We start from the raw sequence: 15,011 nt of genomic DNA on the forward strand, positions 1-15,011 counted from the left end.
ATGGTGGGTTTCATGGGACTTTAACATTGACTTCCTTTAATTTTGTTTGTTCTGTTGAAATTCTGCCCCTTTCATCTGTCAGATGCCAGACAACTCTTGCAAGGAATCTAATCTATCATTCTTTAATTACTGTATTTACACAGGGATTTAGAAATGGCTTGGCAGAATGGGCTTGCTTCTCTTATCCGAGCGCTTGCGCTGAAAGCACAGGTCTAAGCCCAAAGCTGCCAAGCTGCCATTAGAGCTGTGATATGTCCTTGTTCCACAGTATCCCTCCTTCCAGCAGCCTGCAAAGAACAAGGGCTGTGCTGCCTGCCACGTGCACCAGGGAGGGGAGAAGGATGGGAAAATCAGTAATGAATAGCACATCATTGACTATTAAATTGTCAATCAAGTTTAATGCATCATAAAGAAGTAAAACTACATTGGCATATTTAAGACAAACACTTTTTTTCTATGCACACTATCCACTGGACAGTCCCCTTTTCAAAATAACTACTTTTAACAGTCCAAGACACTTCTTCAGAAATTCTTCACATACTCAACCATTCACGCTTTTCATTTTTTTTTAAATTTGTCTGAGAAGGAAAAAAAAAAATCATTAAACCTGAAAACACTTACATTGCAAGCCACGTTAGAATGCATAATAGGCATACAATAACCAATGTATAACAATTGTGTTTTACTTAGTTCACTTTGTTCATCGATAAAAGAATATAAAAATCTTGTTCAACCGAGTGTTGTGTATTAAAATAGATTTGTATAGTACTGCACAGTTTCTCCCGGAGTTGTGAAAATGGTTGAAGGGACCATGTGCTGCCTAGTGATGGGCGATGGAAAAAGCCAGTCCCTCGCGTGTGTTTTTTGTTTTTTTTTTGTTTTGTTTTGTTTTGTTTTTCTAAAAATAAAAAAGATATTCGGCACCATGTGATATGCTGATGTGAGAGACTAGCCTTGTGCCGTGCTCTGGTGGCTTCCTGCTTTCCTCAAGTACCTGTTGCACTAATTGGTGAAGAACTCATAAGCGACGAGGGTGATGGCAACTGGTGGGGTGTGATGCTGAGACAACCGGGTGCCCGTTTCACTCCTCGTCCAGCACGAGGCTGGGGAAGACGGGTGGACCCGTGGGGTCAGGAAGACTACAGGTGAAACAGCAGGCGTGCGAGGGCTTGCCAGGCCAATGCCACGCACTTCCCAGTGTGCTAAGAGCCAACAGAACCTTAAATAGGAGTCAAGTTTCCAAAAAAAGAGGAAAAAAACAACCAACAAACTCTTATAATTTGCCACAGCCCGTCCCTCCCCCAAAGCTCTTGATATTACTCAGTACGAGAAACAACCCCATGAGGCAGTTATTTTTTTTCCTGTACCATTTTGGCAGATAGTTCCACAAGCAAAAATAATAATAATTAAAAAAAAAAACATATTTTTAACAATAAAAACGCAGTACAAAAATGTGAAGTTATCTTTTTGGCATTTTATCTGTACTGGTAAGAAACAAAAAGCAGAATATTTATTTGCTTTTTTCTTAAAATTAAAAAAAAAAAAATCAGATGCTAACAAAATACCCCAAAACAATCTGTTTAAAAAACAAAATCCAATCTGCCAAAGATATCCACTATTATGGTTTATGCTAAATCTTGCACAAAAACTCCATGAGAAAAATACACCAATAGCAAAATAAGTAAAAAGGACCTGCAAAAAAGTAAGGAGTTTTACAGTCATACTTCTTTAAATACTTCAGAACGCATATACAGAAGCATCAGCATGAAAATACTTCAATATTTTACTAGAAATGCTAACTTCATACAGTTTCTTTATTTAAATATCTGCAATTCTCAACTTTAATAATACTGAAAAAAAGGATCTTTTGTTTCGAAGGCTCTGTGAGTGTCCGTTCTGGTCAAAGCGGCCCGAGTTTCAGCTCGCTCGAGTCAGCGGGGCCGACCTTGTTCCTCTGATAAAGAATCCATGTCAGGTCCTAAGTAGCTCAGTTTCCTTTGACGTCACCGTTTTCCCTCCCACAAACAGCTCTCAGCCCAACTACATACCCACTAGCTCACTAACTCTTTGCATTTTAATTTTCCCCCTTAGAGCAGAACTGCGAAACCGCCTGCTCCCCACTAAAAGGATATTCCACTTCCTTTCTATCGGCCATGCTCTTCCTGCTCATCCTGCCATAAGTACATTAAGGCCAACATAACAACAAAAAAAAAAATCTCATAAGCACTGAAGGTCTCGGCAAACAACGCTGCAGTGCGCTGCGCTCCCTGGGAAGCTGCCGCCACAGCGACTACAAGTGGGACCGATGGGCCTGCAAGTTCCAATGCGTATAAACCCCGAGACCACTCTTTCCTTCTGTGTCTGTCCCCTTTCTCCTCATGCCCGGGTGCAAAGTCTGTCCCCCTTCCATGGCTGTCCTGTGGCGGCCCGGTCAGTTGTGGCCCTGCGAATGCTGCAAGGCCTGGTGCATGGCGGCGGAGGCCGAGGAGGGCTTGATCCAGGGCATGGTGAGCAGGGATGAGGTGGTGGTGGTCGTCATGGTAACCTGAATCATCTGCTCGTTTTGTATCAGTCTAATGAGGGTTCGGAGACGTTCCAGTGATGACTGAGTCCCCTTCTGCTGGGCTAACAGGCTGCTTTTTAGCTCTAAGCATTTCTGTCAAATAAAGAGAGAGAAGGGAAGGCTGAGAATGCATTCAGATTGGTGTCAAACATCTCTCAAAACATCCTTTTGTGTCTTGAGTGCACGTCCTCCTCAAATGAAGTTATATTCTCCTGTGAGGATAGCAAAAGCAAAATGAACAGGGCAATCACACACACTGCGGCCACAGCAGCAACTGTCTGAGGTAACAGCCTTCACCCATGTCCACGTGCATTCAGAGAACATTTCTGACTGCACCCTGTAACAAGCTTCCTGCATTCAGAGATGTCATTGGCACAGGATTCACAGAAATAGAGTCAAAGGGGTTGGAAGAGACAACTGGAGATCACCAAGTCCAACCCCCTGCTAAAGTTGGTTCCCTGCAGCAGGTTACACAGGAAAGCGTCCAGGTGGATTTTGAATATCTTCAAAGAAGGAAACTCCACAACCTCTCCAGGCAGCCTGTTCTATTGCTCTGTCACCCTCAAAGTAAAGAAGCTTTACTTCATGTTTATATGGAACTTCCTGTGTTCCAGTTTGTGCCCACTGTCATTGGGCACCAAAAAGAGCCTGGCCCCATGCACTTGGCTCCTGCCCAGATATTAGGGAGCCAGTACTGTGAAGATAAGTTGTCCTCTTCAAACATTATTTTGGCAGAAAACTTAATCTAATACCCTAATGTTGTACCACAACAGTCACAGGAAATTATTTTACCTGCAGGGTGAACAAACTGTACCCCACCATCACTTCAAACATTTCATGCAAATCTACATGAAAATGAGAATGAGAGTAGGAGCTAAACAAAAGCATTTTGATTCTCCAAGAGGGAGTAAGGAAGAACCCGTAAGCCTCCCTTCTCTCTCTAGTTCTGTACTGCTGCAGCTGCTTTCTCATCTGCTACACATCATCTGGCCTGCAAGGGACTAAGTGATTGACCAAACACCTGAGTCTGTCTGCGAGGAGGAAGAGGATAGGTTTCCTTCTCCCATTGGTCTTGACCTGGCTGTGACTTATCTGCATACTCCTTTTCTTTGACTACCTGGAGCATGGGAGCCTACAGCTCAGGGAAAGTGAGAAATGATCACCTGAAAGTCAAGTTGTTCAAAAAGACACTGTGTAAAGCTGCTCAGTGATTGGGTTAGATAAATGAAATCTCAGGTGAAAGTTACACCACATTCTGCTTTGAACAAATAAAACCATATCACCTGGGATGTGTTTACAACTTCTCTCTTTAATGTAAATCTCTGTCAAGGAAAATGCCAGGAATTAATTACTCTGCACTGGAACACCTTTAATTGTTTTTCTTCTTTCAAGTGGACGTATCTCCAGTAAATAATGAGAATCAGCTGATTTTACTATTTAAAAAAGATTCTTTCCCACTGAAAGAACCCAGTTCTGCTTATGTAGAAATTTTTTGACTTTGACAGTACTGACATAAACCCAATAACTGAATCCATCCCAAATGCCTTTCTTTGTATGAACACCTCATGCCACTGCACTCTCCTAACCACTGAAGATACTTCATACCCTAGTCACTTTTCATACATATGTTTGTTTCTTTCCATTAGCGCAGACGGTGGCTGTGCACACTTAGAGGGAATATCCCCCACTGAGATGTCTTTTAATAAGTTATTGCTTTCCTTTCCATTCTGTTTTAAATGTGATAAATATTTTAGCATGCTTCCTCTGGATAACTGCAGCAGTAAAATAAGTAGTGACCAGTCACTCCTGCAGCTGCCACTTTGATTCTTCCAGGGTAAAGAAGTTTCAAATATTTATTGAGCCTACCACACAAACTAACAGCTACCCCTTAAGAGTTGGCATGAGGTGAGCTAGTACCATATAAGCTCCTTCATCTATGAAGGATAGAGATCAGGCCTGTCATTACTGCCAGACACTGGCCCTCATAGCACACTACATACGGGAGACATCGCCAGCCAACATTAAGTTTGAAACGAAATCACAGAGGAAATGGTTCTGAATCCATTTTCACTTGTGAAGAGGTTGTTACACCATTCAACCTCAAAGGCAAATTAAGGATTGCTACTTCTACCTGATCTCAGGAGTTTTGGAGTAGCTATCACTGGAGCACACTGATCTTTTCATCTGAAGGATGGAAGTATCTTATTGTCATCAGACAGATCAGAGCTATGTACAGCACCACAAGGAAGACAGGTACACCTATTTTGTGTTTTTATGTCTACAAAAGGAATTCAGTCACTGGTGATTTCCTCTCCTGAGGTTACCCAAGTAGCTTGCTTTTGCACATAAAGGAGGTCCATGTTTTTCCTCAGACAGAAGAACAAACACACTTGAACATTTGCAGCTTGGGAGTATAAATAATCTTCTAGCCACAGATTATCAGTTTTCAACCATAAAGTTTTTATAAATATCTCGGCAGGAGACTGAGTCCCCAGTCAGGATTCCTACCTTCACTGCACTGTTGAGAAGTCGATCTTTTTCTTCTAACTGTCTGTGCTCACTCTTCAGCTCGCTGCTTCTCTTTAATAACTTTCGTTTCTCTTCTTCTTTGACTGGAACAATAACATTAAGGATGTACAAGTTAAGAAAAGGTAATACAGCAAAACTCTGTGCTTGACAATACCAAGCATGTATTTTGAAAGGCAAGTTTCTGATATCAGTAGCCTTTTGTCTGTAGATACAGCTGAATAAACCCAGAGTTTCTGTTTGCATGGATGTGTCTGTGTCAAAGGCTAGCACACAGGATGATCCAAAAAGCTACAATGTGCTAGAATTAATGACTGGAGCACATATGACCCTGAAGTCTCCAAGAAAAAGGTGAAAGATATTTAGGAACAGATCAGCCACCTGTAATGGCTCAGGTTCAGTGATTCTGGATGAAAAGCACAGACCACAACAGTGTCAAACTTCTGCAAAGCTCCTCCCAAATGCACTGTAATGCCCTAAACAATCCATTGTAAGAGTGCAACAAGAAATAAAATGAGTAATCATCAATGTACATACATTATTTGATACAAATGACTTTGATACCAAATAATACCAACGTAATTAGAATGATATTACTACAATATCTGAGATATTAGTCTTGTAATGTGCTGCAGACCCAGCTGTATGTCCCTCCCTAGCCTGATCGTGCCTTTCTGCCTCCTAGCCTGATATAATTGTGCCTCAAAATCCCATTTTCTTTCACCAGGAAGTCACCACTTTCATGACAGCCTGAGTGAAATTTCACTGAGTGAAATTCCTCAGAGATTGATCTCAGATTCCTCAGAGTAGATAGAAAAGGAGCAGAGACAGAGAAGGCAAGAGAAAGCCACCTGCTGTTCTCAGCCACAGCTCCTTATGGTGCTTTGATAACTGGTCATGTTGCAACACTGCTTTAATATCAGTGCCGTGAAGGATTTAAATGGTATCGACCATCATGAGCAGAGAATCCCTTCTCAAAAGCCATGTCAATTCCTACCTGTTTTGTGAGTGACATAGGAGTGAACAATAGCTAGAGTTCCAGTCCATGGCACATTGTCATCCTTCTTTAACACCTGTAAGCCCAGGAAACAAGGCACACATTAATATTTTTCTTCCTTCAGCCTCACAGGTCTGCAGGACCAGCTCTAGAGTTCCTGTTTCAGAATTCACAAGATGAAAACTAATGAAGTAGAAACTTGTGTAGCAGTCTCCATTGGGCCTTACTCCTTTCCATATCTCTAAACTGATCAACCAATACTGAAGAGGGTAACAAAGCCTCTGCTTCTTGTTGCCATGACCAAAAAACATCTCTCAGCTCCTGATCAACATGTATCATGCTGTCAGCAGTATCGTGGGAGAGTTTGGAGACTTACATGAAAACACGACTGTGTAGATCTAACACAGGATTGCTCTGTTCTCTACAGCTTCATGCTAGAATTTCCCCTCAATATTTTCAAAGGGTAACAAAGAGTAATCCCAGTGCAAAACAGAAAGAAATCTAAGGCACAAAATCTAAGCCTCCACTCTACAATTTAGTGACACTGTACTGTTTTAAGTAAGTATTTTACTCTTCTTGCAATCAGCATTATTCACAGCAATTAGATAAATTAGCACTTCTGATCATAGCTATGATCAATAAATATCATATAACAAACATGATTTAAAGAACGTGATGTGGTCTCCTTATAGCTTTCAGATCTACTGGTGAAGCTTCTGCTTCTGGCAATGTCTCCCTCACCCATAATGTTTACATTTTTTGTTTTGCAACATACATGCTTCTGGCTTTTTGGTAACAAAGAGAAACAAAGAAAATGAAGAGACATTTCTAACCTTTTTCCAGGACAAATCTCAGCAGATGTAATTATGGTGAGTCTAGGCACTCACTGTATGTTTTAAGGCTGGTACAATAAAAATAAGAGAAATAAATGCAGCAAACTGTACTAAAACTCTCAGTATTACTCTATCAAATGTGGTCCCCAAAACTGTGATGAAGGTTAATTTAGCTTAGTGGCACACAAATTTGATGTTTCTCCTATTTTCTCTTCTCGGTGTGCTGTGCCTCATGCAGCTTACCTTCTGTTGGCACTTTGGACAGACCCAGACCCCCTTGGGGGCTGTTTTGAGGGGTGGGTCCAAGCAGTTGAGGTGATACGCCCTGGGACATGTGCCACAGGGCTGCAAGTTAACGCCTCGCTTGCAAGCAGTGCAGTATTCATCATGGTGGATCTCATTCTGCAAGAGAAAAGCAAGGATGGCTTGGATCAAGTCAACCCACCAGGCGCTTCCCCTGGGCAGCACTCACAGACACTACTACAGCAGCCAGTCTCATTCAAAGACATATCTATTTGTCAGAAACACCCTGGCCACTGTAGAAGACAAGAGAAATAATGGTGTATGAAAGCAAATACAAACAAATGAGCCAGCAGCAAGTTCCATACATTGTAACAGAAAAAAATAAGAATCAAATTATCAAACAGAGCAGAGAATCAACTAATATAGCCAGACTGTAGTGCAGGAATTATTTCACTTGTTCTTGATAATGTGTATCTGATTCATATATCACCAAGTGTAGCTCTATTTTGAAGCATGGGTCAAAGTGTGATTCACTTGTCCTTCAAGTCCAAAACAGAAGGAAGCAAGCAAGCAGAAGTTTCTGGGGAAAAAGCACAGTTCCATGTTTTATGCACGCTGCCTCGAAGAGCAGCCAGGAAAATTGTATGCTTGAGAGCGGCCTTTTCCTCTGTACCCTTCTTTATGAGCTCCTCTAGAGGGCTTCTGCAACCCTCTACCCTCCCTGTAGTCAATTGTTTTCTCTTCAGAATCTGACAACCTTTCTCCAACAAGACTGATTAACACTTTGTCTGAAGCAATATATAACATGAACTAAGACTCATCAACAAAGTTACAGTGTCATGTAGTAAATTGCTATGCTAATGTAGCAGCAATGTTAATTACTCTTTGTATAATTAAGTGCATTTTAATAAAGGAGAGGCTGATTTTGAAACTCTGGTGGTTTGTGAATCTTTATATAAAAAAATCTAATTTTTCGTAGTACTTTTCCAGAAGGAAGAATAATAATATTGTGCCTTTGTTAATTCCAAAAGCACACTTTTTTCATTTTTAGGGATATTCCTTATAATGTTTCATGATAATTTTAGTCAGACTTACATCCCGAATTCTAAATCAGTCCTGTCAAAAAAATCAGCTCTCCAGAATACTAACATTTTAAAATTATTTTCTCAAAAAGTTCAAGCTCAAGATTGAGAGATTTAATCTATACAACATATAACGGTCACTCATTTTTTCTTAAAATGGTCATTAAAAGCACAAATCTGGACTAGCAATTTCTCAGGGGGGATTCTGCAAAGGGATTAAATTCCAGCCTTGCTCATGCAAGCCCACAAGATCCTGCCTCTGAAATTCTAACTCAGAGGCTGAAAGATTTAGTCAAGTGAGGAATGTTTCACAAAAACAGTATGAAAGGCAAAGAGAATACTGGAATCCTGTACCTTGATGGAGACTACAGTAATCAGAAGAAAGCACTGAATTACACAGTGATGGAAAAAGATACCTGTAATACACAAATTTTGCTACACCTACCTTCCAGAATGGATCCTCATTTGCTAGCATATGGAAAAAGGACAGAGAACAGATTAGTGGGAAATACATTGCTGAAATGAATGCTAGTTCTCAGCTACGGGAAGGAAAGAATTTTAGTCAAGGTGAGATGCAGGAGATCAGGGCATTGTCACAATTTAGCACCAGTAAGTATTTTTCAAATTAAAATTTTCAAATTTACATCATAGCAGCCCTGTCCCCAAAGGTCTGATACTACAATGCCATTGTATGAGAAGCACAGAGCCTACTTGAAATTTTCAAGAAGTTTCCTGTGGAACTCTTCTCCACACGTCATCAATCTGGAAGCCTTCCTTAAGGACATCAGCCTGCTGGGTGATGAACTGCCTGGCCATGCACCAGCAAGGCACTTATGCAGTTGCTTATCTTGGGAAACAGAAGTGGTGCAACTGACTTACTGTTAAACCTATATAGGTGTTCAGCTGATTCACAGCCAAAATGCTCAGCCACTTGTGGGAGTGAGCTCTGTGTTTTCATCAGCTCTTGATCATCAATCTGCTTCCACCCAAATCCCTGTGATTTTTTGACCTTTGGATGAACTGTATTCACAGCCTGATAGGAAAAAGAACCACCAGAGCTCACTGGAAAACAGGCCAAGTTTTCATTTAAAAATATTTGTGAAATTCATTATGCTTTAATCCAAAAATAAAATTTGAGAATTTTTTAATAGCTTTATGGGAAGTGCAGTGGTTCGTGATTTTTGCTGCTGTCTCATAAGAGAACTAACGAGGTGTTTCAGCAACAAGCAGCTGATGGCTTTTTTTCAGATTGATGTGGTGACAGCCAAACTAGAATTCTGTCCCTAATTTCTTCAGCTCCCTCTCTGATCACAGCTGGGAACACAGCTGCCCCAGTGTGCACGCACATGTACCAAGCAGCTTGGAAGCTGTACATATACAGGTGAAGACACGTACACAGTGTGCTCACACATATGTAAAAACAGGACCATAAGAACAAAGGATCAGCTTCATCTAAGTTGAATGGAGACCAAGGTCCTATGAAGACCAAGGTCCTTTGCTAACAGCATCCCATGTTGCTGCTGCCCAGGCTTAGAGTGTAGGAACTGGGCATGCACAGCATAAATTGCTTTTCTCCAGAGGTATCCTTCCAGAGACTAACAGCAGTATATGGCTTTCCTTAAACTGGAGTTTGCATCTTCACCTTTATATTCAACAACCTTAGAAGGGTTCTTCCATAAATTTGTCAGCTTTTTCCAACAATTGTCGCATTCTTTGGCAATGAGTTCCATAAAATCTGCAGATGTCACTACACATATGCAAAAACACACACACAGATCCTTCTTTATATGACACTGTGATTACTCAGGGGACATAAATGTTATTCAGACAAACAAGAGCTTGGTAATTGAAGAGTCTCTTCTACAAATGATGTATGTCAGGGGATGCGACCTCATTTCAGGTAAGACATTTTCAGATAAATGAATCTTGATTAATTGACATTTCGCTGGAAATTTACAAGAATTGTTCTCTTCTGCATTTCTGGAAATGACAGTTGTTTCCTGTACTTCATAGGGATTTTTTTTTCATTTGTTTATTTCTCTCTTCAGTTCAGTTTTGATGTAAAGTTTTTGACATTTTAAAATATGTCCAATTAAACTGAAGACAAATGTTCTAAAGGAGTGTTTTATTATAGGAGAAGGGGAAACCAGCAGTCCACTATGGGCAGACGTCTACACCTCTGTTATTCCAAGCTGTCTGGGGACAGTGACTGACTTCAGATCAGAGTTTACACCTCATCTTGCACAACGGCACCCAGTGCTAACTTTGTCGTTCTCTCCAGATGCGTGTTTACAAGGGAAAAGCAAGTGCCAGGATAAGATAAACAGTAATGTTGATTTTACAATAAAACTGAGCCAGGGACAACATTCTTTCAACTTGGGCTCACATGAGCATGGGTCCTGCTGACAGGCTCGTCATCGTGGCAGCTTACTGTATAATAATCTCTCTTGTCTTCTGAGACCCCAGGCACTATAGGCATATGGTAAGGTGGCCAATTGTCTGCATCTAGAACATTACATTTTGGATATAGAGAAGCACCATGGAGCAGGAATTCAAGGCAGGGCCAAAAAGGTGGCTCTAAAATGACACTTGACAGGTATACCAAGAAAACCCTGAAAAGATGTCTTAATTGAAGTCTTAATTGAAATTACTACTGTACATGCTCCAAAATCTGAAATAATAACTGGATCAGAAAAAAAAACAACACCCTGCAGTCCCTTACCTTTAATGCACCACAGTAAAACTTAAGTTATGAAGGCAACACAAGGGCAAGAAAATACGAAAATGCTTCCACTCATTTTCTCTCCTCTTTTTACATGCAGCTCAAGCTTCTTGCTTTGTCTTTTAAAATCCTATCTGGGCCTCATCTAAAGAACTAAATTGTACTGTGTATTCTCTTTGTTTCATCTCCCACCTCTCAATACTTTGCCTTCTCTACAAGTTGCATTTCTCCAGGAATTAGCTTCTTCACATAAACTAATTATCACCTCAAATGGCTCCTCTCAGTTGATCATTCTCAAGGATTTTACCATGAAACTTTCAGCATCTGAAGTTCTCCTAAGTACAAGATTGGTAGGCATCTTCAAGGCCATCAAATCTACTTTAATTGCTCCAGTTCTTAGAGTGAGAAAAATAGTGGGTTTTGGCCACTGTTTTTAAGGCAAATGGTAAGGTAAATTTCTAGCCTTCGAAAGTAGTAGATAGCAGTTTCTTAAAGCTGACAAAAAGAAGCAAATGAAAAGAAGCAATTACATTTAGATCCAATTTTCAATACATGTTTTTAAGCACTTGGGGCTGGCACTGCTATCTTCTTGAATCAGTCCTCTCACTGGACGGTGCTTACAGTGCTAGAGACCAGATTTACCATTGATTGCAGAGACTTTGGATCCGTTTCTACACAGTTTTGACCTTTAGCTTTATCCTTTATTTATTTATTTATTTATTTTGCAGGAAAAGCATCTATATTCACACTAAAAAGTTCAGGGTTCTTACACAAAGTAATATCCTATAGTATCGTAGTAGTAATTCATATGAAATCCTACCAATAAATATTTAACATGTAATTAGAATAGTAGTATATTCACTTAAAAATATGCTTACCTCTCGTTGAAAGGAACAAGGGGTTATTCAAAAAATTTGATGCAAGACGTTTCCGCTGGATGGGAAAAAAAAACAACACAGTATCATAGCATTATTGAAAAGTGCTCTAGTTGTCTCTTACTGTCACATACAGATTATTTCTATGAACTCTCTCATACATAATGAAGTATCCAAAAGCCAGTTTCGTGTTTTAGATTATTCATTGCTAACCCCTAACACGGCTATATAAACGGTTGCCTTATTTACCTCTCTAACAGTTTCTTCATAGAGCAGTTTCACGTACATCAGATTTTATTAACAAGAGAAATGCAAATTGCAAATGTTATTGATTGCGTTTCAGGTTATGTTGCAGAGGCTCAAGGCAACAGCAACAGTAACTCCAAACCTAGCAAATAAACAATGTCTATAAAGGAAAAACTGCATAATAAATTGTTGCTTTGAGATGACATCTTTATTTGCAGGTGGTGAAGTGGTGATGGACTTCCCAGCTGCAGAAACACATCACTACCTTCTATGACACTTGCCCACAGTTAGCTGGAATATATTTGTTTGCAAGCAATGCATTAATGTCCAAGTTAAATATTTCTCTTTCAGAAATTAATATGTATGTCCTTTAGGAGTGAGTAGTTGTTTTAAACTACTGAGGTCACCAAAGAACTTCAAATTTGCAAATACAGCCCACTGGAAACATGACTGAGATGTTAACAGAGATGTAATATAGTCCATCATGAACTTATCAGACTGTAAAAGCTGTTGGTCAATAGCTTCTTGGGCTTCATTAACAGTCTACATAACACCTAATTGCTCCTCTACACCATCCTTGTACAGCAGGACTGCAAACAGTACCATTAGATGTTGTTATACTCTGCTTGAAGGAAAATTAGAAGGTTTTTGCTAATAAATGATTTATTCTGTGGTGAGTAAACTGTTGTTTTATACACAGATGCCTGGCAGCCTGTTAATGAATTCTAAATTAATGTTTCTTTCTTCAAAATATCCAGCCTGAAACATAACCCTTTCCAATGCAAAAAAAGAAGAAAAAAAAAAAGCACCCAACCAAACCAAACCAACACCACCAACAAAACAACAACACAACAACAAAGACCAAACCAAAAAAAAAATAACCAAAAACCCTAGATGTTGACAGAGGGAAAGCAATATCTCAATAACATTTTTAGGAAAAAAAAAAAAAAAGCCTCAAAAATGATATGCACAACATTCAACTGAAAATTGTGATCACACTTTTGTAATCAAGGAAGTCAACATCACCACTACAGAGGCTGAGCTCCTGCCGTTTTGAGGGGCGTTGGCAAATAGAAAGTCTAATTTATATGCAATTCCAATTTAAACAATCATGAATTAAAGATCATTCAGTAGACTAAACGTAAATTAAACTGCACCAAAATGCCTGAAATGCCACAAAATATCTCAACTCACTGATTAACGAATCAATCTGAGCAGCTAATTGATCAGAGGAAAACCATCTGCCTCCATTTTACTTGAACAGCATTCCCCATGGTCAGTATTTAATGATAGCTCCTAATGAGGACACAGCTGATCAGCTATAGGGGTCTTTCACAGACATTTTTTTTTCCATGCTATCTCTCACTTCAGGATATGCTTTTGAGAACAGATACAATGAGAAGTACAAACTAAGGGTGTAGCAGGCCTCTTCCATTACCCCTTCTATCCCTGCTCCAGGACAACTGAGTTTCTCTTGAACACTGATCAGAATACAACCACAGAACTGCTACTTCTTAATAAACTTGTTGGGAGAAAAAGGTTTTAGAGAAGACACTACAAATGTAATTCTAGCAAACCTACAATTTCTGCTGTGTTAAACACTGGATGGATGAACATCAGTATTTGCTATGAAGAGGTGGCTGGAGAAAAACTGAGGAGTTCTGAATAATTCAAATTCCCACAGATGTTCTGGAGAATACAAATCTCCAATGTTTTCAAAAAAGAATAGTCAATTCACTAAGAAGCTTGACTACAACTGATAGGCTTCTTCTTAGTCTTATCTGTCTGCTGTCTGCCAACAAACACAGAAATTTGAAATTTTGGCATGCCAAAAATTTCACATCGCTGATATCCACATACAAAAAATCACTTTATTTAGGCCTTTAAGAACTCAGAACACAGAAGGATCTTAATTAAATAGAGAGCTGCCTGTGAATCAGTTTTATTTCTATAGGAAGCTCAAATAGTAACCCTGAGCTGTAGTGAAATATTAAACGTGGAATTTTAATGTGCTGAATAAATCTATATTTCTCAGTTCAAAAACAAAATGCAAGTCTGAAAACACTTCTGTTCTCCAGGTATGATCTAAAAGGACCATCTCTGTAGGTAAAGGAGTAACTAGATCCCACAAAAAATTGGTCCTTTTGCTCTTTACTAAAACCAACTTGAGTTCCAGTCTGAAGCAAGTGATGTTATGGAAAGAAAATCTGTTGCTTAGCTACTGAGATGAAAATCTATGTGGTTTTTTTTTTCTTCGCATCAATATCCCTTTACAAGTGAATGTGTGGTTCTGTATTCATATCTACGTTTGTAATAAGAAGCACTTTTAAGCATTTTATTGACATGAAATAGCAAAATAAAAAAAAAGAAGTGAATGATCAAATACCTCTGTTTCCAAGAGTCCACTATAGGCTGGATTTGCTGTGCTTCTTCTCTTCCTTTCCTGACGTTTGCTCTGAATTTCTGTAGGCATAGAAAGAAGCATAAATCGTGTATTTCTCATTCATCAGGGAAAAATTCAGATCTAACTTGTTAAGCAAAACGCTTTTACTCTCAGTCCTTTGGGCTTTCTGTTCAGTTTCAGTTTCTAAAGTGTTAATTGGGTTGCAGCAGCACTGATACTTGCTGCAGTTCAAGGCCTGATGTTAATAAGTTTTGCCTTGTAAGATTCAGAACATGTCATTTTTTATTTCTCCCCTCCTTCACAGTGGACTTGTGCTGCCCTATGAGATTTTTATGATGATCCCTCAACACATACATTTAGCAATCATCAACAGAGAGCTTTCAAAATGCTATCAATGTCTGCTATTAACAAAACAGAGCATATAAAGCAGTTAAACCTTGAAAGTCATATCAGATGAGAGAACAGAAATCCTTTTAAGTTTTGTTGATATTACTTTTTCTCCATGGAGGCTAGAAAAAGT

At 39.4% G+C, this 15,011-nt stretch overlaps 1 protein-coding gene across 1 annotated transcript in view; it reads right to left on the minus strand.

Annotated features, from left to right (window-relative positions):
- Window positions 1–378: 378 nt before the first annotated feature.
- Window positions 379–15,011, minus strand: part of PHF21B (PHD finger protein 21B) — a 158,984-nt gene continuing 144,351 nt past the window's right edge. Inside the window, exons 8-14 of the mRNA XM_085232894.1 lie at window positions 14,474–14,550; window positions 11,845–11,899; window positions 8,690–8,712; window positions 7,163–7,321; window positions 6,087–6,162; window positions 5,072–5,175; window positions 379–2,656 (exon numbers count right to left, since the gene is read on the minus strand). Coding sequence (XP_085089020.1) covers window positions 2,432–2,656; window positions 5,072–5,175; window positions 6,087–6,162; window positions 7,163–7,321; window positions 8,690–8,712; window positions 11,845–11,899; window positions 14,474–14,550 — 719 coding nt within the window. The 3' untranslated portion in view covers window positions 379–2,431. The remainder of the gene's footprint in view (window positions 2,657–5,071; window positions 5,176–6,086; window positions 6,163–7,162; window positions 7,322–8,689; window positions 8,713–11,844; window positions 11,900–14,473; window positions 14,551–15,011) is intronic.

The sequence above is a fragment of the Meleagris gallopavo genome, chromosome 1 (genome assembly GCF_905368555.1).
Source record: "Meleagris gallopavo chromosome 1, MGAL_WU_HG_1.1, whole genome shotgun sequence".
NCBI classification, from domain to species: domain Eukaryota; kingdom Metazoa; phylum Chordata; class Aves; order Galliformes; family Phasianidae; genus Meleagris; species Meleagris gallopavo.